At 49.0% G+C, this 25,659-nt stretch overlaps 1 protein-coding gene across 1 annotated transcript in view; it reads right to left on the bottom strand.

Moving 5' to 3' along the window:
• LOC144247010 (uncharacterized) overlaps window positions 1-24,636 on the bottom strand; it is an 80,324-nt gene extending 55,688 nt beyond the window's left edge. The window contains exons 1-4 of the mRNA XM_077786209.1: window positions 24,594-24,636; window positions 22,892-22,963; window positions 22,188-22,286; window positions 1,035-2,504 (exon numbers count right to left, since the gene is read on the bottom strand). Of these exons, the coding sequence (XP_077642335.1) occupies window positions 1,035-2,504; window positions 22,188-22,286; window positions 22,892-22,963; window positions 24,594-24,636 (1,684 nt within the window). The remainder of the gene's footprint in view (window positions 1-1,034; window positions 2,505-22,187; window positions 22,287-22,891; window positions 22,964-24,593) is intronic.
• Window positions 24,637-25,659: the final 1,023 nt, after the last annotated feature.

Below are 25,659 nucleotides of genomic sequence, written 5' to 3'. Positions count from 1 at the left end.
TGTGGTGAATCCACGTGTTTTGTTCTTTAATCTTGATTGCAGTGAAGGTAGTAAGGAGTACTTGGTATGGTCCCTCCCATTGTGGTTCCAGGGCTTTCTCTGTAAGAGACTTAACATATACATAGTCTCCAGGTTGTACGTCATGTACCGGTGCATCCAGCCCTGCACCCTGAGTTCCAGCCACATATTTCTCGATTGCTCTAAGTTATTTATTTAGAGCGATCATATAGGAGGTTAGTGATACGTCCTGGGCAGACGTTCCCTTCTGCACCCCATATGATCTCCCATAAAGTAATTCAAAAGGACTCAGTTTTTCTTTGGTCCTGGGTTTAGTTTGAATCCGCAGTAGTCTAATGGGAGGGATTGAGGCCACGGCAAATTAGCCTCCTGTCCTAGTCGTACAATTTGCTGTTTGATCAAATGATTCATTTTCTCTACTTGACCACTGGATTGTGGGTTATATGGGGTGTGAAGTTCCCAATCTATGCCCAAGTATTGGCTCACCTCCTGTACTAATTTTGCAATAAAATGTGATCCTCTATCTGAGGAGATTGTAGCCGGGACCCCGAATCGTGGTATGATTTCTTGTACCAATACCTTAGTTACTTCCCGAGCTTTAGAAGTCCTAGTGGGGAATGCTTCTGGCCATCCTGAAAAGGTATCTGTTAAGACCAATAGAAACTTATACCCCCCTTTTCTTGGCAATTCCGTGAAATCAATCTGCCACTGTTCCCCGGCCCCTGGCCCTTCCCAATCTGGCCAAGTTTTGGTTTGGGAATATTCTTGGGGTTTGTCTGGAGGCAAAGGTCACATTGTCGAGTCACTTGAGTGATGGTGGCTCGTAAATATCTAGCTATGATTCTTTCATTCAAATATTTATACAGAGCATCAATTCCCCAATGTGTTTTCTGGTGCTCTTCCCTTACTAGGGACCATAATAAATAGGAGGGTATGACTAACTTTCCTTCTATGGTGGCCCATCCCTTTTTGTTCTTGAATCAATTTTGTGTCCAATTTATTGTATTTTGGCTTACCTTCAAGGGAAATTTGCCCATCTGGAATCAGGGCTGCCTCATTTATTATTTCAATTTTTGCTGCTTCTTTTGCTTTCCTATCCGCCAGCTCGTTTCCTTCTTCTAATTCTGAGTTTATCCTCTGATGTGCTTTAATGTGCATGATCACTACTTTCTCTGGCAACTGAACTGCTTCCAGAAGTTGCAGTATTTCAGATGCATGTTTAATGTTTTTCCCTTGAGAGTTCAGCAGTCCTCTCTCTCTCCAGATGGCTCCATGAGCGTGCACTACTCCAAATGCATACTTTGAGTCCGTATATATATATATCTCTTTCCCTTTTGCCAATTCTAAGGCCCGAGTTAGAGCGACTATCTCGGCCTTTTGTGCAGAGGTATTCGTTGGCAGGGGTCCAGATTCTATTACCTCTTTGCAGGTAGTTACTGCGTACCCGGCGTGCCGTTTTCCACTGATGACGTAACTGCTTCCATCAGTAAACCAGACTTCTGCATTCTCAAGAGGGGTGTCCTTCAGGTCAGGGCGGCTGGAATAGGTGGCCTCGATGGTCTCTAGGCAGTCGTGTTCCACCGGTTCGCCTTGGTTTCCACTGAGGAAGGAGGCTGGATTGACAATGTTAGTCACCACTATCTCTACATCATCTTGCTCTACCATAATAGCTTGGTATTTCAGGAATCGCTGTGGGGAAAGCCAATGTCCGCCTTTCACCTCCAGTACTGCAGACACCGTGTGGGATACTAGCACAGTCATTTTCTGGCCCAGGGTGAATTTACATGCTTCTTGGATGTTCACTATGACTGCTGCCACAGCCCTGAGGCACCCAGGCCACCCTTTGGCGGCTGTGTCTAATTGCTTAGAGAAATAAGCAACTGCTCTCCGGTATGGGCCGAGGTCCTGTGCTAATATTCCCAAGGCAATTCCTTGCTTCTCATGGGAGAACAAAAGGAAAGGCTTACTCACGTCTGGCAATCCCAGAGCTGGAGCTGACATGAGGGCTTTTTTCAGTTGGTTGAAAGCCTGCGTAGCTTCCTTTGTCCATTGGATGTCCCTGCTTTCGGTTGCAATTAGTTCATAGAAGGGCTTCACAAACAGTCCATAATTATAGATCCATAATCTGCACCACCCCATAAACCCCAGGAAAGTTCGTAATTCCTTTACAGTTTGAGGTTTTGGGGTTTGACATATTGCTTTCTTCTGACTTTGGCCCAGGCTACGTTGTCCAGCACTGACTTTGTAGCCCAGATAAATTACTTTCTGTTTGACTACTTTGGCCTTTTTCTTTGATACCCGGTACCCTTGGAGCCCCAGAAAGTTCAAGAGGCTTACTGTCCAGGCCACGCATGCTTCCTTCGTTCGTGTGGCTATCAGGATGTCATCTACATACTGTAGCAGCTTCCCTTCCTCGGGAGGGGCTTTCCAGGTCTCTAATTCCTTTGCAAGTTGCTCTCCAAACAGAGTGGGTGAGTTTTTGTATCCTTGTGTGTTGGAGGGATGCCGCGGGAGACAAGACTCATGATATCATGATCATCAAGTCTCAGTTTATTGTGACAGATTACACAGTTTATATATGTTCGTTAATTAGCTCATACATATTGCAAAAGCCAAGCTCATGATTGGTTGCTATGTGACTTGTACTATTATCTTAAAACTATCTTTGTGAAAGATACATGCCTGTCCAGCTGGCCTTGCAGTTAGAACAGCTTAGTACCCCCTTTGTTCTTCTCTATCTACTTCTACATACCAAGCAGTTTCAATATCCTGCTTTCTGCACACCATCTACTCTTCAGGGCCATGCGAACTTTGCAGCAGTCACGTAGCCCTCCCTATTTGGATTAATTTTACAGTATCATGTTCCTTGTTGTTCAACCATTCCTCTGTCAGGCTCTCTTCCCTTGTGGAAGTCTTGTCCACGTAAGTTGGGTCTTTCGCCCACTTTTGGGGCTTTCCCATTCAAATGCAAAAATTTTCTGACTGGCTTAATGGATAGGAAGGCAAAAGAAGGCATCTTTTAAATCTAAAACGGTAAACCAAGTTAATTCGGGTGTTAAGCAAGTTAATAATGTGTAGGGATTGGCCACCACAGGATACAGATCTTCAGTTACCTTGTTCACAGCTCGCAGATCTTGTACTAACCGGTATGACCCATCAGGTTTGCGGACCAGTAGGATAGGGGTATTAAAATCAGACTGACATCCCTTTAATAATCTTAGACGCAAAAAGTTCTCAATTACTGGGCTAATCCCTTCCCTATCCTCCCTCCTCAAGGGATACTGTTTAACTCTGACCAGTTGCTTTCCTTCTTTTAGCTGGATCTGTATAGGGGAAGCATTTTTTGCTCTCCCTGGTACATCAGAGGCCCACACCCCAGGGAATACCTGATCCATTACCTCTTTATCAATTTCTGTTTCTCTTGTGACTTCATTAGTGGTTAATATTAAACTTAATATTTCTACATATTTTTGATTGTTTACCTCCAGGGTAATTTCCCCATTTTTAAATGTAATGGTTGCTTGTAATTGTGCTAGCAAATCTCTGCCCAAAAGTGACTCAGGGGAGTTGGGCATATATAAGAATTTGTGGATTCCCCACTGCTTTTCCAGTTTGTATTTGAGTGGCTTAAAGAAAAATGCCTTTTCAGTTTGGCCAGTCGCACCCATAACTAATAGCATAATTATCTTCTATGGGCATTAGAGCTGTATTTAGTACTGAGTATGTTGCCCCAGTGTCAATTAGGAATTTTACTTCCTTCTCCATTTCCCCCAGCTTCAGATTTACAACCAGAGGGTCTGCTGGGGTAGTCTCCTCCGGTCCTTCCTATTTTTCTTGCACATGGGCCACTACTCCCCCCGTTTGATTCCCCTGTCCATTTTGTTTCCATTCTGGACAGTCCCTCTTCCAATGGCCCTGTTTCCGACAGTTTGCACATTGATTTCTACCCAACTGGGGGGGGCCTTGCCTGGATGGCCCCTGCCTGCTGCCATATTTTCCTCTTTGTTCTTCCTGTACTATTGCTACTAAATTTTTCATCCCTCGTTTATATCCTTCTTCCCTGTTGCTAAAGACCCTCCAAGCTTCTCCCAGTAGAGTTTCTAAATTCCGGGCGTTTTCTACTCGAATCTTTTGGAGTTTGCGCCTAATATCCCCTGTGGACTGCCCCAAAAATAGATTAACTAGTTGTTGTATCCCCACCTCAGATGCAGGGTCTAGTGGTGTATAGCGCCGCATTGCATTTCTCAAACGGTCTAGGAACTCTGTGGGGGATTTCGAGGGTCCCTGTTTAATAGCATATAGAGCTGACCAATTTATGGTTTTAGGCATTGCTCTTTCCACTCCCAATACCACCCAGTCTTGATATTTCTTTAGCCTTTGTCTCTCTTCTGGTTGGTTTGGGTTCCAGCCCGGGTCTTGAAGTGGAAAATGTTCCCTTAGATCTACTTGTTGTTGCCTAAAGTGATCTGCTACCAGATCTCCTGCCGTTTTTAGAACTAACTGCTTTTCTGTTTCAGTGAATGCATCTAATAACAATTGAATTTCACCCCAGTCTGGGTTATGTTGCTTCATAATGTATCGTAAACGTTTAGTAGTGTTGACTGGGTCATTTCGGTAATCTCCCGCAACCCTTTCCCATGCTTCCAAATCAAGGGTGGAGAATGGTACCTTAACTAGTACCTTTTCTCCCTCCAATGTTATTGTTTCTCGTAAAGGAGCTTGCAATATTTGTCCTCTGGTTCGAGATGCAACTGGGCTGCTTATGGGGGTTGGAGCGTGTGTTCTTTCTGAAGGAAGAGAAGGGGTAGATGGAACAGGTGGTGTAGGTGGTATAGGTGATGCAGGTGATGCAGGTGGGGTGTGTAGTGTAGGTGTTGCAGGTGGTGCTGATGCCTCTCCTAAGTTCTCACCCCTTCCTTCTTGCCTTCCTAAGTGAGGACTAAATAGATCGCTTGGATCTTGTTCTTGTTCTTCTAGTGCTGTGCGATAAACTTTATCTATCCTGGTACACCTTTGTCCTATACTACAGGCTGAGCAGCACCGTTTAAGTTTCCCCATTTTGCCTCTGTTTTCTTTTTCAAGAGCTAGAACAAGGGGATCAGAGGGGGCTTTGATGCTACAGTCCCTTTGCCAATCCGGCTTATTTCGGAGGGAGAAAAACATATCACAATAAGAAACTTCCTCCCATTTCCCTTCCCTTCGTAAAAATAGCATTAGCTGTAACAAGGTATTATACTGTAATGTACCTGTAGGAGGCCATCTGGCCCCCTCCTCTAGGCAATAGAGTGGCCACCAATGGGAGCCATATTTGATTAAACTCTTTATATTTTCCACACCCCCTTTGCCTGCTATTTCTTTCCAGTGAGCCAAGATGCATCCTAATGGACTGGCCTTGGATACTTCTGTACTTTGTTTTGCTCCCATTATGTCTCTTTAACTTATTTTAATCACATATGTAACTTGTTGTTTGCCGCTTCCGCACAAATTATAAATTCCTACGAGTTTAATCCAGACTATTGGGAAAAAAGAAAAAAAGAGAAATTTTTTTTTTAATTTTTTTTTTTTTTTTTTGTTGTTGGAACTCAGCAGCAGATGCTCTCGATCCTGAATGGCAGTATCACCGCATAACAAACTCTTAGGAACCAGTGATGCTTGTAAGTGGTGATTACAAGTCCTAACTTGTACTAGCTGCGCTAGTAGCTAGCCGTGTTTAAAGCGATCTTAGAAACCGCGGCTTGTGCACGCCCACTGCACTATTGGCCAGACCGGGCTTTGAGCACTTTTGTTAGCTCTGAGCTGCGCTCTCATTGACTGGAGGCAGCCCTTGCCCTGTATGCACGCTGCTTCTCAAGCAGATGTGCCCATCTGTTCTATCAGATAGTGCTGACTGAGAGCCACCTCAGCCCCGCACTTTCAAGATCGCCACGCCGCGCCGCGTCCAGCTATCTTAGCACTGCTGCGCTTCACCCTCTTAAACTCACACAGACACCTACACATATGCAAGCACACACATCCGGATGTAACAAACACACCACACTGAAACTGGGATTTCTCCCTTTCCCCAAACTGCTCTATCGACCACGGGGAAACCTTCCCCCCCTCCTCCAACTGCGCAATCAGTTTTTGGGGGGTGCTACCTCTCTCCCTCCCCGAGCTGCACAATCAGCCTTGGGGGGGGAACCTCTCCTCCACCGATCTGCTTGCAAGCCCCATTGGCAAACCTGTGTGCAAAAACGTCTTAATGCGACTTATCAGTGCCTTTCCTTAACAAAAGAAAAGAATACATACCGCTTTTGGTCTGCTTATCGACGGGCCATGGTCTGCTCTCCGTAGTGTACAGCCGAGGCACAGAGTCCCTCCGGGGAAGTGCCCCGTGGCGCCTGAGGGTGTCTGCCCTCAACTGGACCCACAGATGAGCAGAGAAGTCCTGCCACGGTTGCCAAATGAAGCGATATGCGGGATAAATAAATTGACTCCACAACTTAATGTAGTTATGAAGTGGGTATGTATGCCAGCGCCCGGCACAAGTGAGATAGCTCTCCAAAATCTTGTGCCCCAAGCTGGAGTTTGTCCCACAATTTTATTCACAAAGGTGTTCCATATGCAATACATTATACAACTTTTCTATGCATATTCAACCCCTGGCCCTGCCTGTCTTCGCCTCTCATGCTAAATAGGTCTACGCCCTTCTGGGCATGCGTGGTTTTCTCTGGTGGTCTTTACAGGGGTCGCTGGTGTTCTTCTGAAGCTGATACCATAGTCTTCTTCTGCATTGAACTTTTGAACTCTTCTCCTCTGCACATGAGCTTTTGGCTTTCTGCTCTGTTATCTGGGTAAGTTTATCATCCTCGACAGGGGAGTCTCCTTTTCTGAATTCTTTGCATTCCTGGTCTTCTTTGGTATTTGTCTTTTTACAAGAAGCTTTAAAGAATTTTTTTCTTTATGTCTTTTGCGCTATGGCAGAGGTTTCTTAAAATTCAACACATGATTCTACAAACATGATACATTCATTTTGATACATTCATTTTGATACATTCATTTTGTCAGCTCAATTGATCTTTGGAAAATCTCTTATATCATCAGGAGTAACATGACCATCCCACCTTAGGAATGGGTTTTGTGAGAAACAACTGCTCACTTTAAAAATTTTAAAATATTTATTAAACATTTACAAAAACATAAGAGAAGGACTACTAAGGAAGAACAGGCCTGGGAAGGCCCCCTACCCCATGGCTGCCTGCCAGGTGGCTGCCCCATCTTCAAGATTGATGCTTCACCTTTTACATTCCTGGAGGGTGCATCATCCACCCCTGGCCCCTCCCAAAGTCTGTCAGTCAACCCTTCTTTGCCCTTTATTGGTGGAATTTATTTCTTGCAGCTGCATTTGAAGATCAGGTGTTGTCACGCTGTGTCCCCCCAGCAGCTAGCTTTTCCATTCCTAACTCTCCCATGCAAGGGGTATATGTCGACACCTATTTTGGTGGATCCCCACCGCAGGGAATGACGTGCATTGACTCCGCGTTTGCAGAAGGCTGAACAAAAGCTTTATTAAGCTTTCCTATATTACTCTATACTAAAAACTATACTACTGCTATACTGAAGAAAAAACCGTGACCCATATAGAAAGTCCAACACAGAGTGGCTCCAGTTGGTCAAATGAAATCAAAACGCCATCACCAGAGTCCAATTAAGAAATTCCTCTTTGGTAAACAATCTCCATAACACAGAGATGTCAGTGTGACATCCCAGAGATGTCTGTGAGATATCACAGAGTGCTACGTGACATCACAGTGTTCTCACTGTGACATCACAGAGATGTCAGTGTGACACCACAGACAGCTGTGTGACATCATAGAGATGTCAGTGTGACACCACAGACAGCTGTGTGACGTCACAGAGATGTCTGTGCGACCCCACAAGAAGATTTGTGACCTCATGGGGTCAAAGTGACATCACAGAGATGTCTCTGTGACGTCACAGACAGCAGTGTGACATCACAGTGCTGTCATTGTGACATCACAGTGATGTCAATGTGTCATCAGAGACAGCTCTGTGACATCACAGTGATGTGACTGTGACATTACAGAGATGCCCATGTGACAACACAGAGAGCTGTGTGATGTCACAGAAATGTCTGTGTGACACCACAGACAGCTGTGTGAAATCACAGTGATGTCACAGTGACATCACAAAAATATGTGTGACATCACAGAGAGGTCTCTGTGGCATCAAATGCAGCTGTGTGACATCACAATGATGACATTGTGACATCACAAAAATATGTGTGACATCAGACAGATGTCATTGTGACATCATAGAGTGCTGAGTGACGTCACAGAGAGCTCACTGTGACATCACAGACAGGTGTGTGACATCACAGTTATGTCATTTTGATATAACAGAAATGTCTGTGTGACATCACAGATAGCTGTGTGACATCACAGTGATGTCATTGTGACATCAACGAGAGCTGTGTGACGTCACAGAGATGTCTGTGAGACATCTCAGGGACCTGTGTGAGGTCACAGCTCTGTCATTGAGACATCAGAGAGAGCTGTGTGACATCACAGAGATGTCTGTGATGCCACAAAAAGATTTGTGACCTCATGTGGCTGAAGTTAAATCACAGAGATGTCTCTGTGACATCACAGACAGCAGTGTGACATCACAATGATGTCATTGTGACATCACAGACAGCTTGGTGACATCACAGTGATGTCTGTGTGACGTCACAGAGAGCTGTGTGATGTCACGGAGATGTCTGTGTAACATCACTGAGATGTCTGTGTGACACCACAAAAAGATTTGTGACCTCATGGGGTCGAACTGACATCACAGAGATGTCTCTGTGAAGTCACAGACAGCAATGTGACATCCCAGTGATGTTAATGTTACATCACAGCGATGCCATTGTGACATCACAGTGATGTCATTTTGACATCACAGCAATGTCATTGTGACATCACAATGATGTCAGTGTGGCATCAGAGACAGCTCTGTGACATCACAGTGATGTGGACGTGACATTACAGAGATGTCCTTGTGACAACAAAGAGAGCTGTGTGATGTCACAGAAATGTCTGTGTGACACCACAGAATGCTGTGTGACATTACAGTGATGTCATTGTGACATCAGAAAAATATGTGAGACATCAGACAGATGTCATTGTGACATCATAGAGCACTGAGTGACATCACAGAGAGCTCACTGTGACATCACAGACAGGTGTGTGACATCACAGTTATGTCATTGTGACATAACAGAAATGTCTGTGTGACATAACAGATAGCTGTGTGACGTCAAAGAGATGTCAGGGTGACCTCACAGATAGCTGTGTGACATCACAGTGATGCCATTGTATCTTCACTGAAAGCTCTGTGACATCACAGAGTTGTCTGTTTGACATCACAGAGATGTCTGTGTGACATCGCAAGATGCTATGTGACATCACAGCTTTCTCATTGTGACATCCCAGAGATGTCCCTGTGACATCACAGACAGCAGTGGGACATCACAGTGATGTCCTTGTGACATCACAGAGAACTGTGTGACATCACAGAGAGGTCTCTGTGGCATCACATGCAGCTGTGTGACATCACAGTTATGTCATTGTGACATCACAAAGAAGTTGCGTGACATCAGAGAGAGAGCTGTGTTACATCACGGACAGGTGTCTGACATCACAGTGATGTCATTGTGACAACACAGAAAGCTGTGGGACATCAACTATATGTCTGTGTGACATCAGAGAGAGCTGTTTGACATCACAGACAGCGGTGTGACATCAACTATATGTCAGTGTGACATAAGAGAGAGCTGTGTGACATCACAGATAGCTGTGTGACATCACAGAGATGTCTGTGTGACACCACAAAAAGCTTAGTGACCTCATGGGATCGAAGTGACATCATAGAGATGTCTGTGTGACCTCACTTTGACGTCACACAGCTCTCTGTGACGTCACACAGACATCTCTGTGAGGTCACACGGCTCTCTGTGATGTCACACAGACATCTTTGGGATGTCACAATATAACACATTCCACATGTGCCAAACAACAGATGCAGCAAATGAAAATAATTGTTTTTCTTCTTTCTCTGAGCTTTCTCACAGCCTTCACAGGATTTTCCTGGGAAAGCCTTTGTCACTCACTGTTCAAAGGATATGTGAATACCACACACGCCTTCTTTCTATCTGTCCTAGACAGCCTTCCCAGACACACTCAGCAAGGCCAGAGGGGCTGATAACAAGAGAAAACCTTGGCAAGCCCTGGGACCCTTTTTCCTCTGCTTTTCTTTTGGCTTTCTGAGAACCTCTTGCAACACTTGAGGAATGAGCAGATCCCCAGCCCTGCCTATCCTACCTGGGAGCAGCAGGAGCTGGAGGATCCAGGATGCGTATTTCCAGCACAAGAAAGTGTTTGCTTACACGGGAAGGAGATAATCCTCCCCTCAGGCTGCTCCTACTTTTGGTAATCCATAAAGAAGCTGCTCCATCCTCCAAAAACCAGGGAAAAGCTCCTGGGGTAAACTGAGGCACCATCACTGCCCACAGCTTCAGGAGCCACAGCCTCATCTCTGTGAGAAGACGTGGCTGTGGGGGACCTTTGGGGACATGCAGGAGAGGACACAGCAGCAGGGGTGGCACCAGCTCTCAGCTGGTGGCTCTCAAGGACCACAGGGACCCTCAGATGAGGCTGGGGGGAGGGATGGGAGAGGCAGGGGGATTAGAGAGGCTCAGCACGGAGCCAGGCAAGCTGTGACCCCACAGGAGACATCTGCCTCCAGGACAGCCTAAGAAAGGGTCAAGGTGGGGACAAACCAGTGCAGCTGCCCTGGAGATGTGGGAAAGGCCCAAAAGGCCCTTGGATGGCTCATGGAACCCAGGAGTTCACCTGCCTGGTGGGAACAATAGGGAGTGGGGGGGAAGGGGACTATGGGGAGAACAGAGAACATCTAAACAACAAATCACAATAACATAACTCTACATCAATAAAGCTTCTCTTAATATACACACAATATTCATCCCTTAAATGTGAGAATGGCCACAGCTCCACTGCAGCTTGACTATGAGTCAGGCTACCCGTCCTACGCGTAGAACTACAGAAAAAGTGGAGAGAAAACCCAACAACTGACCATCTGATCTCTTACAGCTTCTGGATGCCAAGATAGCAGCCGATCAGCACAAGTGGCACAGAGAACAGTGTCACCACCGTGCCTATCATGCAGGACCGGCGCACATCCTGGGGGCAGACAATTCTTGGGAGGCGCACTGGATCCAGGGCATATATTCCTGTTCCAGTGATGATGTCTGTGGGAGCAATGGGGAGCGTGAGCCCGCGCTGTGCTGCACTGCTGAGCTGGCAGCACGGTGCATACGGCCAGGACCTTCTCTGTTTGCCCAGAGCTGGGGCCTGCAGGCACCTTGCCGCCCCTTGGCACAGGCTGTGCCCCCCAACAAAGCCCAGCAGGCCGGCAGGAGAGCCCGGGGCCAGCGCAGCTGCTTGGGCCGTCGCTGCTTGGAGGGACAGGGGCCAAACCCATCCCTGAGCAGCCCCTGCCAGCCCTGGCCCTCCCTGCCCCGTGACAGCTCCCCCAGCCCCAGGGGACAGACCATCATCAAGTCTACAGCCAGCAAAGAGATCGTCCCTGTAATTGTGTGCTGCTTTTCTTCCCTGCTGCTGGTCCCAGAAACATCCCTCACACTGCTGGAAATGCCCACACATGGTCTGATCAGTCGCTGTGGTTTTCCCGTGTGCTCTCACAAATTTTCCAGCAAGTCGACCAATATATTCTGGGTTACCTCTGAATTGCACACTTGAGTTTCCTTCATTTTTTACCAATACCTGGAAATTCCTGTATCTAGTAATGGCCTTGAGGATCTCTGATTCTATACAGTCATGTTTTTTGTATTGAGACAGATGGAACAGCCTTATTGGTTTTGGTTTTGGCAGGTTTGGTTTTTCTCTTAGCATGATGGTTTACTTATTTTCTACATGTAAACATATTTTTATTTATGGTTTTTTGGTTCCCCAAGCAGTTATCTTGACAATCTGTCATTCACTTCTTAGTTAATGTTCCGTATGTGAACAATTATGTCTCTCTTTTTTTAGGAATATAAAGATGTCAGAAAGCTGTATTTTTAATTTTGACGATGATCTCTCTCCTTATACAAAGCTTTACAAGGGAGTGATCCTTTTTGAAACATCCACTATCAAGTTTTACAGCCATCATTTTGGAAACATCCCTGAGGATAGGTAGAGTTATTTGGGAAGTGTTGGGGAAGATGAAATAGGAAAGCCTTTATAAATATGATTGCCTGGCAAAAGATTTAGAAAATACAGAGATTGAGATGGTAACAAGTTTTGAGATACCAAACCTTAGTTACTGAACAACTAGAAAACAATAGTACAGCCAGGATGAAGACAATCCCCCCTTCTGGTTGAACACTGCCCTTACCTATAGGTAGGTCCAAAGGTCAAATGGACTGATCTATCTCACCCCAATGTGTGCTTCATCCCACATCTGTAACCCTCCCCTGAAGCATCAGGTGTCTGTGACCCCATTGGCCTAAGTCTTGTTCCAGCCCACCTCGAAGCCCCCTGATAAGGAGTCCCTGAGGAGCCAGATGCCCTCTTGGCACTTCTGTTCTCCTGGAACTCCCCCTCTCCTGGAACATCCCCTCCCTCTTGGGATCCTCTCTCCCTCTACCCCTTGCCTCTCCCTTGCCCCACTCCCTAGGGCCTGCCACGTGCCACCTCTGGTGACTCCAAGCAGGGCCTTTCACCCTCTCTAATAAACCAGATATTCTAAAAGCAGCCTTCAGAGATCTCTCGTCTCCATCCATCCAAAAGGTCCTGGAGTCCAGTGTTGCCGCAGGGAAGTGCTTGGCCTAACCTGGGTAACAGATTATTATTTTTAGTGCTATAAACATGATTTGCTTTAAGCTTCACGACCCCAGTCCTGATTTGTGGCTCAGTGCATGGATGCCTGTCTGAGTTGAAACAATGTTTGTGAGGCAGCTGAAGAGCTTAGACCTCAGAGATTAAAATTCCTGGGAGGACGAGGAGGAAGAAAGGATAAAATTCTGTTTCAAAGGCTGTTTCTTCTATCCTAGGATGCCAGAAGTATGGTAGACTACACCTGTCTTCAAATGTCATTTAACTACAGAAAAACCCTCTACAGTGCCAGACACCAGGACAAATTACTTGTCACTTTGCCTCACAATGCATCAACATGAATTCTTGTGAGAGATAGGACTTAGTTGCAGTCTGATAAGAGCAAATCAACATTGTGTGAATGGCAAGAAGAATTTGCTTGTGAACAGATGAACATGTCCTACTCAATAATGAGCAAAATTTGTTTTTACGTGGAAGGAAGTAGACAGGGAGCAATGCAGTATTTGGGTTTTATCCAGTGATAAAATGGGGCAAGAAGCTGTAACAACTTACCTGTTTTACAGAACACAAGTACTGATACAGCCAAGAGTACACCCACACAAAGGGATCTTCAGGACATTCCTTTATTTCTTAACATGGAATGGGCAGAAAAATGCTGGCATTTATCTGAAATGGAAGCCGTGTTCCTCTCCTGTTTCTCCTTGAGCACACTGTGTGTTATTTGCAGACTTCAGTGCCCAGCCCATCAATCCTCTCTTGGCCATGTGCCAAATGGCACAAATACCAAAATACAGGTGCCAGCATAATCAGCCCAGCACTAATCCAGTACTGCTTTGATGGTGCACAGGAGCACGGAATGGCTTGGGTTGGAAAGGACATTTAAAGGCCATCTCGTCCCATGCCCTGCAGTGAGCAGGGACAACTTTAACTAGGTCAGGCTGCTCAGAGCACGAGCTTGAATGTTGCAGGGCAGATGTCCACCTCTCTGGGCAACCTGTGCCAGGGTTTCAAAACCTACAGTGCAAAGAATGGCTTTCTTTTGTCTAGTCTGAATCGACCGTCTTTTAGATTAAAACCAATCCCCCTCGCTCTGGGCACAAAAGGCCTTACTAAAAATTCTGTCCCATCAGTTTTGCAAGCCCCCTTAAGGTACTGAAAGGCAGCAATCAGGTCTCCCTGGAGTCTTCTCTCTTCCAGGCTGACCAGCCCCAGCTCTCCCAGCCTATCTCCAAAGCAGAAGGGCTCCAGCCCTCACAGCATTTTGTCCCTCCTCTGGACTAGACCCAACAGAACCATGTCCTTCCTGAGTTGGGGACCCAGAGCTGCATGCAGTACTCGGCTGTGGTGGAGACGGAGACAATGCAAAGCAACACGCTCCATTTCCAGAAGGCTTCAGAGCCTGTTTTTATTCTAGCATGCATGCTTTTTCTACATTCTGACAAAGCACATAAGTTTACACTTGACTCACTGGTCACAAGAGACAAGCAAAGTACTTATTGGAATAAGGCAGTTGCAGGTTTCTCTTATTCATCCTTCTTTCTTTCTTGGTTTGTATGTCAATGCCCTTGGTAGAAAATTCTTCCAGGAGTAAACATGGATTCTCTTATCAAACTTCTCTGTGGCTCACTGAAGTCGCTGTAAATTGTGGGAATCATTAAAATTAGAGGGTTTTGGAAAAGTTGCAAAAGGCAGGCCTCAGAGACAGCAGAATTGCGACTAAAGCTATGCAGTAAGATTTGTCAACAGAAAAATTATATAGGAAGTAGAAAAGTAAGGACAAATAGAACAATGGTCTGTGTATTAACACTTGGCTAGAATAACTCCCTAAGATACAGAAAAGTAGATCTAGCAAAATATTAGGATGTTCTAAGCTTACTCATGGAGCTCTGTGCATTGGGTTTTAAGGCTTAAAATACAAATAGATATTGTATTGGAAAGAAGCAAGCATTTTTTTAAGCAAAGGTACGTGTGCTTCTAGTGGTTGGATAAATCGCTTGTCAGTATGCTTTTGCTTTGTATGTCTGGTCAAAAGACTTTTACAGAACATTGTAACATTAAGTTCTTTGTCTGCTGCCAGGGATGTGAGCTGCTGGCATCTGCCCATTGTCACAACCATGTAATGAGACTGATGCTAGAAAAGAAACAGGTCGATTTGTGTTCCTCAGCAGTCCTATCCCATTCCTGATTTGTACACAGACCCCCAGCCAGCAATATAAAACATCTTCCACAGTACTCCAGGTGGAGTCTCACCAGAGCAGAGCAGTTCAGTCACCTCCCTCAACCTGCTGGGCACTGTCCTTTGGATGCACATGGCCGGCTCATGTCCAGCCTCTCATCAGGCAGCAGCCCCAAGTCCTTCTTGGCCGGGCTGCTCTCCATCCCTTCATGCCCCGAGCTGTGAGATCAGCTGGGCTGGGACTGTGTCACAGCCCTTGGACAGAGCTGCTGGGCAGGATGAGCTCCTTTCCAAAGAAGGCAGATCCCACTCGCCCAGGCATCTCCAGCCTGAGGCCACAGCAGGCTCTGGGGTCACAGCAGGCTGAGGTCAGAGCAGGCTCTGAGGTCACAGAGGTCCCAGAGCCCCGTGGTTCCAGAGCACCACCACGCCCGAGCAGGCAGTGCTTGAGCACAACTGCTGTGGCAGCAGGAGCGGTGGCAGCAGTGCTGGTGACATTGGGACAGTGGTGGCAGCGAGAGTGGCGGGACTGGCACAGGGCGAGGCACCATGGCCCTTGCTCTGTGCCTCCTCCTCCTGCTGCTCCTGGCCGTGGCCCTGCCTGCCAGGGATGCCAGGGCTGCTCCGCTGGAAGCGTGGGGAGCAGGTGAGCCGGCAGCCTGGCTGCCCTTTCCCGGGACAGCGCTCCCTGCTCCCCTGGAAGCGCTGGGGATGGATTTCCCGTGGGCTTTAGGGAGGGTTTCCTCTGTGGGAGGGAGAGAGCCCCAGTGGGCCCCGGGCTGCTACAGCTGCACTCCTAGGGCTGTTGCGCAGGGTCTGGAATGAGCATATAGAGTGACCAGGAGGCAGCCGAGAACTCCCCAGGCCCCTGTGCAGCTTTGGCCTTGTCCTTCCGCATCTGGATCCCACGGCCTTACCCGACCCCCTTACAGTGCCCAGTTCCCACAGGAAGAGGGGATCCCGACACAACAAGAACTGCTTCTGGTCTTTGTTCCCTTCTAGATTGGGATCCTGACTTGGATTCTTTGGAAATGCTGCTGAATGATGGTTTGTTGACCTTGCCAGATGCTGAAGGCAAGTTTTCAAAGTACCTTTCCTGACAGAATAATCAGTGTCAATCTGGCAAGAGCACTCTTTTAACATTTCCCTTAAGTTCCTCTGAAGGTTGATGGATTCAGGAAAATCTGCCCTGCTCCTTTCTTAAACCCTGAGTGATCCCACAGGATTGCTGTCAATGGGAGGAAGAAGTATTTGGCTGTCCATCTTACAACCATGTGCAATGCCAGTGTCTCCTTCCCTGTGCTCTGTGCAGCCCCAGAGAAGAGCAGAGAGGGAAGGGGCCGGGCCCTGGGCTGTGCCCCGGGGCTGAGCTTTTCACAGCTCCTTTGCCATCCCCAGGGAGCCTGAGCTGCTCCTGCTGCTGCTGCCAAGCCCTGGCTGGGGCTGGGTTTAGAGCTGCTGGCAGCTCTGGGGAGTCCTTTCTGCCCCGACTGCCCTGCAAGAGGATATTTCCATCCCAGAGTCGGGCCACCGCAGGCTCGTGGTGCCCCTGCCCCTGCTCCAGGGTGGAAGGCAGAGCTGAGGGAGTGCCTTGGAGGGCACCAATCACCCAGGGGCCCTCACTGCCGCTGCGGCCTGTTGAAGACCTTGAAAACCTTTCTGTTAAGGTCCTCCTAGATGGAAGAACCAAGACATAGGAGACAAGAAATCCCTGGAGGCAGCCAGACATCTGGAGAAGATGCTGAGTTATCTGGAGAGATGCCATGGTGGGTGCATTTCCCTCAGCCTTCCCCTGGGACTCAGCAGCCGGGGCCTTTCCCTGCACATCTGGACAGACCGTGCCCGGCACAGCGGGAAGGGATCCATGGCAGCCTCGCTGCCCCGCTGCTGCTCTCACGGCTGCAGGGCTGTTTCCCAGCCTGGCCTGGCTGCAGCTTCTCCCCAGCCTCTGCAGGAAGGCATTTGGCACCAGCTGACAGGGAGCCCCAGCTGCACCATGGGCCTGAGATGCCTGCAATTTCCCGCTCTCTGGGGAGATGCAGAGAGGCAGCTGTTTGCCGGAAGTAGGGCCCTGGAGCGGCTCCACAACCCCTGGGCATTTTCCTTGTCTTTATCCACCTCTTTGTCACATATTGCTGGGAGCAGAAGAGCACAGCACAGAACAATTATGGCATGCAGGCTCAGGGCTTTGGTTACTGAGTAGTACTGTTCCAAGGGACAGTGTTATGAATAAATTCAATTTTATATTAAAAATGTTAATTAAAATACTGTTAATTGTTCAAACACCGTTAAAATCCCCTTTATGTGCACCCTTGTTATGTTTCCCCCTTGCCCCACTTGTCCTTCACTTTGTGACCGTCGGGTTTTCACCTCTGCTGCTCCCCAAAATGGCGGCCACTCCACCTCCGGTGATGTGCAAATCACGAACTGTACACGAAATCCCAAAAAGAGCCCCAAGGACAACGAGCCACAACAACTTCAGGGCCACGGACCGGATCGGACAGTTGGCAAGAGGTCCCCGGACATCACCAGATCCGCGGAATAGCTGCCGACATGCCGCCCTAACTTAAACAGTGCGTCTGCAGAATCAGGACCTCAGACAACGAGCCGAAAATCGCCTTCCTGGGCACACCCGCGAGGACGGAAGCCCCGGCTCTGCTGCCTAGTGGACCCGATCTCCTCCTCCTCAGCCTCGCCAAGTGGGAGCAGCAGCGGTGTGCGCGACCCCTCGGGCCCCCAACCCAGAGCTGGTCACTCAATAAAGGCCTTAAAAAGGAGCAGGTGTCCTGGCACATTTATTTCAGATTTGATCAAAGGCACTGAAGCTCTTTAACTACAAATTGTCCAGGAAAACAAGCACAGGAACTTGGCTAATGTCCGTGACAAAACCCAAGTTGAACTTGTGAGGCCAGCTCACTGCTGCCTCCCCCCATCTTTTCATTTTGAATTGATTTAATATTTGGAGTGCCAGTTCTTGGATGACATGGGCCTTCATCAAAATACTGCTCGGCCTCCTTGTGGTAAACAGGCAAAATGAAATTAAAAGGAGGCTGATGGCTGTTAAAAAACCATGTGCCTGTTTATTAAAGCTTAGAACAACAGAGGACGAGGCCTCAGGGTAAGCCGAGGGCCTGCGCGCCAAGCCAGAGGTAGCTCTAACAGTGCTGTGTAACAAGGTGTTCCTGCGGACACGAGGTGCCCTCGAAAGAGCCCGGGTGCTCCGCACCCAGGGATTTTTAAAGTCTCCTGGGGGTGCTTGATTGGTGAGCTTTGGATCCTCTGGCCCACTGGCCCTTTTCTGGGTCGCTGGCAGCTCTGTAAGATGGTGCAGTCCTGACCAATCATTTTGGAACACAGCAATCTTACTGGGTGGCTCGTTTCCCAGTCGTAGTTCCAGTTGCTGTCATCACCCTAGGATGTGACTTTTCTACAAGATTCTTACTCTTGCCCCTTCTTGACACCCCCCTTTCTCTGTTTAGTAGCCATATACATAAACAACTGTACATTCAACTCAACTTACCATATTAATTATATGTCAACTCATTATATTAATTAACAGTCCATAATGACATATAATTAACCATCAATATCTCCGCCTATGAAAGTGAATTTATTTTTACCATCCTGGGTGTCCCTCTTTGTGCTCCCAGTGCTTCTGGTCTGGTTTGGCTGAGAAATTTGTCCATTAAGCCTCTGTGTCTGTTTCCTATCATTCCAATGCATGGCCCTTTCCTGCTTCTTGGCATTTAAATACTCTGATTATTTTACTGCATAACTTACATCTTGAAGTTCATCACATTAAATTGTGTTAATCCAAGTCTGTCCTATCAGGAGTTTCTGGAACACATTTCCAAGCCTTCCAGCTACAGCCCAAGGGAAGCTCTTTCTGTCTTGCATCACAAAACTGCCAGGTTTTTTGCAAAGACATCCCTTTACAAAGGACTTGTTGTGTGCATTAACATCTGAGGGGCTGATTTCCAAGACAGACAAAAAACCCATGAACAAACAGCAAACCAAACAAACAGCATATTTATAAAAGGTACTTTCTTTTTAGCTCTTGCTTTCAATGTTTTCCAAGCTGGCCTCCTTTTCCACTGCAGTATTTTTCTTTGCACAGAAACAAATCCTTGCCAGATGATGTGACTTAACAAGGAAAACACAACTCACACACAATGGATATATTAAAGCTAAACATGCAGACTCCCATTATCACAATAATAATCATTTATGTTGCTGTTCATTTTTATGTCAGATTGTTTTCAGAAGGGTGAGAACAGTATCTCAGGTCCCCAGCTAGTTTGATACCGTAGCCCCTTACTATCTCTCCTTTCTTATTAGCTGTCCTTTCTGTAGTTTGTCTGCCCATTTCTTGCTCCTGGATCTCTGCCTCCTTCACCTGATTTTTATCTTTTTCTGCATTTGTGGGGATGTTTGTGTTGGTTTTGTTTTTTTCTTGGTGCTTGTTTTGTTTGCCTGTTTTATTTGGTCACAGTTTTGCTTTTGTTTTTTGCTTTTTGGGTTTTTTTTCATCAACTTAACAGTAGAAATGACCTTGTGATTTGTATGGTGAAGTTTTGATACACAGGTATTGCACGTAAAGGTTGTTTATGTTTTTAAAAATTATCTCAGACAGACCTGCAAGCCCCTGTGATTGGAGAACTGAGTGCTCTCAGACAGCAAATTGTGCATGAACAGGAACCTTGTAGTTCCTATCTCCATTACACATGGCAAAATGTAAAGTGGTTGGAATGGTGCCAGTTCTAGCCTTTCTTTTGCCTTCTTTTGCTGCCGTGCCATAACACCGTGCCAGAGTCCTCAATGAACTCGGTTCTCCCAGGATGGGGTGTGCAGGGAGGATCCCTCAGCTCGTGTGTGCACCTGGTGTGCACCGGGCCAGGCACGTGGCCGTCAGCCAGAGCCAGCCTCTGTCTGCAAAGAGAGCAGGGAGCTGCAGCTCTGAGGAACTCCGGGGTTAGGGAGCAAACAGACCAAATCCCGAATTCCTATCAGTCACTTCACTTGAGTATTGTCTGCTGATAGGTTTTTATCTTCCTGCCCAGGGCTGGAAAAAAAGAACGCTGGCAGGTTGCTTTAGCTATGAAGTGAAGAGACTCCTCTCAACAGGTTCTGGGGCTGCTTCTTGTTTGAACTAAAAGCAGAGCAAAACTCTTCTGTTGGTCACATCAAACCAACATAAGTTTCAAGAGTCTGTGAAAGACATAAGAGTGTAAATATTATTTCATACTATTGTACTTACTGCTTTCTAATTCAGCCATGGGGTAGGTAGGCCATCATTCACTATATCAAATAACAGGAAAAACCTTTGGAAAAGCAGGATTTTTAAAACTAAGATTGTTAAAACTAAGTTTTAAAAAAGGGAAGGAATTCCATGAAGAAAATTATGTGGTAAAATTGGAGTATCTAAAAGTTCTCAAAGTCCTTTGATAACGGGGCCCTGAACCCCAGTCATGTGAAGTGCAGCCTTTTCTGTCCCTTTGAGCCCAAAACTGAAGTGGGTCAGGGCTGGGATGAGCCTTCAACCAAAACTGGCTCCAAGACTGAGTGGGAATCAATTCAGAACAGGCCTCACACAAAGAGCAAAGCCTGAAAGCCAAAGCCAAACCTTCATTGCTTGGATTTCTTTAAAAACTGAATTGAAACAAGTTTGCTTGTCCGGTAACATCACTGTTACCATGAAACTTTCCTGGTGCTACTAAATAAGCACTGTCCTGTCCTGAACTGTGTTGTTCAAATACTGTTGAGAACGTGCTGTGCCTCTGCCCTGTGCCCCTGGGGCTGCTCCTGGCCAGGCAGCCTCAGGGGGAGCCAGCACTGGCTGCAGCCCCAGCGGCCCCCCAGGACAAGGCCCAGCAATGGAGAGGCCAAGGAAAGCACTGGGCAGCAGCAGAACCCTCAGCAGAGTTCTTTGGACAGCCATGGACTGCCCACAGCTCCACTGCAGCCTGACTAATAGTCTGGCTACCCATGCTATGAGCAGAGTTACAAGAAAAGTGGGGAGAAAAATCAACAGCTGACCGTCTGCTCTCGTACAGCTTCCGAATTCCAAGATAGCAGCCGATCAGCACAAGTGGCACAGAGAACAGTATCACCACTGTGCCTATCATGCAGGACCGGCGCACATCCTGGGGGCAGAAAACTCTTGGGTTGCTCGGTGCATTCTGGGTGTTTGTATCAGACTTGCCAGGCATTTCTGTGGGAGCAATGGGGAGCGTGAGCCCGCGCTGTGCTGCACTGCTGAGCTGGCAGCACGGTGCATACGGCCAGGACGTTCTCTGTTTGCCCAGAGCTGGGGCCTGCAGGCACCTTGCCGCCCCTTGGCACAGGCTGTGCCCCCCAACAAAGCCCAGCAGGCTGGCAGGAGAGCCCGGGGCCAGCGCAGCTGCTTGGGCCGTCGCTGCTTGGAGGGACAGGGGCCAAACCCATCCCTGAGCAGCCCCTGCCAGCCCTGGCCCTCCCAGCCCTGGGACAGCTCCCCCAGCCCCAGGGGACAGAGCCAGGCCCTGTCAGGACACACCAGAGCAATTACCTCCTGTGCCAGTGCCTGGAACTGCCTGCCCTCCTGCAGTAAAGGCTGGCACTAGGCCACTGCTTCTTTCTCGATCAGCCACCTCCTGTACAGAATTTTGGTTCATCTCTGGGGAAAGAAAAGGCACAGCTGGATGAGATGGGACTATTCCCCATTGGACAGGTTCCATTTTCATAAGCTAATCATGCTCAAAGTCATCAGGAAATCAGATGAGCTTTTGGGATTGGACAGGACCTTCCCTTCCTCAAACCATCACCCCTCCTGGTCTGCCTGAAGACTGGGAAATTGCAGGGGGTTTCAGGGTTTGCATGGACAATGGTATAGTTGGGGCTCCCTGTCAGCTGGTGCCAAATGTCTTCCTGCAGAGGCTGGGGAGAAGCTGCAGCCAGGCCAGGCTGGGAAACAGCCCTGCAGCCGTGAGAGCAGCAGCGGGGCAGCGAGGCTGCCATGGATCCCTTCCTGCTGTGCTGGGCATGGCCTGTCCAGATGTGCAGGGAAAGGCCCCGGCTGCTGAGTCCCAGGGGAAGGCTGAGGGAAATAAACCCACCACGGCTTCTCTCCAGATCACTCAGCATCTTCTCCAGATGTTTGACAGCCTCCAGGGATTTCTTGTCTTCTCTGTCTTGGTTCATCTCTCTAGGAGGACCTTAACAGAAAGGTGTTGCACGTCTCCTTCAGGCCTCAGTGGCAGAGAGTGCCCCTGGGTGATTGGTGCCCTCCAAGGCACTCCCTCAGCTCTGCCTTCCACCCTGGAGCAGGGGCAGGGGGACCACGAGCCTGCGGTGGCCCCACACTGGGATGGAAGGAGCTCCTTGCAGGGCAGTCGAGGCAGAAAGGACTCCCTGGAGCTGCCAGCAGCTCTAAACCCAGCCCCGGCCAGGGCCAGGGCTTGGCAGCAGCAGCAGGAGCAGCTCAGGCTCCCTGGGGCTGGCAAAGGAGCTGTGAAAGGCTCAGCCCCGGGGCACAGACAGCCCTGGGCCCGGCCCCTTCCCTCTCTGCTCTTCTCTGGGGCTGCACAGAGCACAGGAAAGGAGACACTGGCATTGCACATGGGTGGAAGATGGACAGCTAAATGCTCCTTCCTCCCACTGACATGGATCCTGTGGAATCCTGTTGGGCTCTAGAAGGGAGCAGGGCAAGTCTTCCATAATCTTTTAACCCTGAGATAATGTTAAGTGAAGTGGATCATAAGTGAACTCTTGTCAGAATGACATTGATTATTCTGCCACGAAAGGCACATGGAGTACTTGCCTCCACCACGATCTACATTCTTCAAACTGTCCTTCACCAGGTTTTCCATGTAAGCCATGTCACGATACCAGTCTAGAAGAGAGCAAAGAGCAGAACCATTTCCATGTTATGCTGGGATCCTCTCTTCCTGTGTAAACTGGGCACTGCTAGGGGGTTGGGTAAGGCCCTGGGAGCCTGAAGTGAAAGGACACAGCTAAAGCTGCACAGGGGCCTGGGGAGTGCTGGGCTGGCTCCTGGCCACTCTCCACCCTCTTTGCAGGCCCTGTGCAACATCCCTGGAGGGGTGGCAGAAGTACCTCAAGGGCCCTGGGGCCCTCTCCCTCCCACAGAGGGAAATGTCCCTAAAGTCCTGGGGAGAAGTGCAGCATGTAGTGCCAAAACCATTCCTTCCCTCTCTGCCCCACTCTGTTGGAACTGCTCCCCCAGCCCCAGGGCTCATGCCCAGGCCCTCTCAGGACACCCTGGAGCCTTGCTCTCCCCCTCTGCCCTTTCCCCACCATGGGCACCTCGTGCAGTCGCTCCCAGGTTTCGGGACGTGTCTCCCACAGAGGGACCCGAGAAGGACTGCTCAGTACCCGAGTGCCCTGAGCATAACAATTCCTCTGGGCTGTGCCGGCCTTGTCCGGCTGTGCCCACACTGCCAAGCAGCAGAGAGGGCAGCTCAAGGCTCAGCAGGGCTCAGGCCCAGAGGCACAGCAATTTCCTCCTGTGACTGTGCCTGGCAGCGCCTCCCTTCCCGCAGCAGAGACTGCCAACAAGCCACTGCTTCCTCTGGGAAACTCAGCCTTCAGCACAGCTTTTTGGTCCTTCTCTGGAGCACGGAAATAGCACAACTGGATCGCATGGAACCATTACACAGACAGGAGGGCTCATGTTTAGGAGGCTTGTACCTTGGAGCTTTACTGTTGCCTGTCGGAAAACCTTAGAGCAAAACATTTCCATTTCCCAGAGGATTTTAGAAAACCTGTGCTCAGCCTGTGGTGTCAACAGGGACTACTCACCCCTCTGATGGAAGCTGGGCTTGTAAGCAACATCCACCAAAGGACCTGGGAAGGTTCTCCCTGCAGCCACACCTGTAACCCAACAGCCACAGAAGCTTCTGCCATCTCTGCAGATCTGCACGGGCAGCACTGAGCTGCAGGAGCGGTGAGGGGATGGCCCAGGGCGAGGGCACACAGGTGCATGGTTCTGTCCTGGCACCTGCAGCGATGCCCCCCTGGCCAAGATTTGGACTCTGAGCTGGCAGCTCTCGCAGGGGGAAAGGCTTTGACCTACCCTCAGCATCTCCCAGAGGCTCAATCCTGAACATGGGTTGGGAAGCCAGATCATTTTTACCAACAGGTTCAGCTGCAAAGAAAGGCAGGACAGAACAGCTCCTGTGACACTGTAGGATATCCTCAGGCTGCATCCAAGGCTCAGCCCCGGGGCACAGCCCTGGGCCCGGCCCCTTCCCTCTCTGCTCTTCTCTGGGGCTGCACAGAGCACAGGGAAGGAGACACTGGCATTGCACACGGGAGGAAGATGGACAGCTAAATGCTCCTTCCTCCCACTGACAATGTGCCTGTGGGATCACTCAAGGCTGAAGAAAAGAGTAGAGCAAATTTTCCTGAACCCATCAACTTTTAGAGGAATTTTGCCAGAGGGGAGCTCTCTCCACATTGACACTGATTATTCTGTCAGGAAAGGTACATTGAGAACTTGCCTTCAGCATCTGCCAAGGTCATCAAACCATCATTCACATGCATTTCCCAATCATCCAAGTCACCATCCCAGTCTAGAAAGGAACAAAGATCAGACCCATTTCAATGTTGTGCTGGGATCCCCTTCGGCCTCAGGGAACTGGGCACTGCAAGGGGATCAGTAAGACTGTGGGAGCCAGGTGGCAATGGACAAGGCCAAAGATGCACAGTGGCCTGGCGAGCTCTGGGCTGGCTCCTGGCCACTCTCCACACAATTTCCTTGCCCTGTGCAACATCCCTGGAGTGGAAACTCGGGCAGCCTGGGGCCCATGGGGGCTCTCTCCCTCCCACAGAGGAAACCCTCCCTAAAGCCCACGGGAAATCCATTCCCAGCTCTTCTCGGGGAGCAGGGAGCGCTGTCCCGGGAAAGGGCAGCCAGGCTGCCAGCTCACCTGCTCCCCGCGCTTCCAGCGGAGCAGCCCTGGCATCCCTGGCAGGCAGGGCCACGGCCAGGATCAGCAGGAGGAGGAGGTGCAGAGCAAGGGCCATGGTGCCTTGCCCTGTGCCAGTCCTGCCGCTCTCGCTGCCACCACTGTCGTAATGTCACCAGCACTGCTGCCACCGCTGCTGCTGCCACAGCAGTTGTGCCTCAAGCACTGCCTGCTCGGGTGTGGTGGTGCTCTGGAACCACGGGGCTCTGGGACCTCTGTGACCTCAGAGCCTGCTCAGACCTCAACCTGCTGTGACCCCAGAGCCTTCTGTGACCTCAGGCTGGAGATGCCTGGGCGAGTGGGATCTGCCTTCTTTGGAAAGGAGCTCATCCTGCCCAGCAGCTCTGTCCAAGGGCTGTGACACAGTCCCAGCCCAGCTGATCTCACAGCTCGGGGCATGAAGGGATGGAGAGCAGCCCGGCCAAGAAGGACTTGGAGCTGCTGCCTGATGAGAGGCTGGACATGAGCCAGCCATGTGCATCCAAAGCACAGTGCCCAGCAGGTTGAGGGAGGTGATTGCACCGCTCTGCTCTGGTGAGTCTCCACCTGGAGTACTGTGGAAGATGTTTTATATTGCTGGCTGGGGGTCTGTGTACAA

The sequence above is a fragment of the Lonchura striata genome, chromosome 12, assembly GCF_046129695.1.
Source record: "Lonchura striata isolate bLonStr1 chromosome 12, bLonStr1.mat, whole genome shotgun sequence".
In the NCBI taxonomy this organism is placed as follows: domain Eukaryota; kingdom Metazoa; phylum Chordata; class Aves; order Passeriformes; family Estrildidae; genus Lonchura; species Lonchura striata.
Note: the sequence above shows the minus strand (reverse complement) of the source record. Positions and strands in the feature narration are given on the sequence as shown.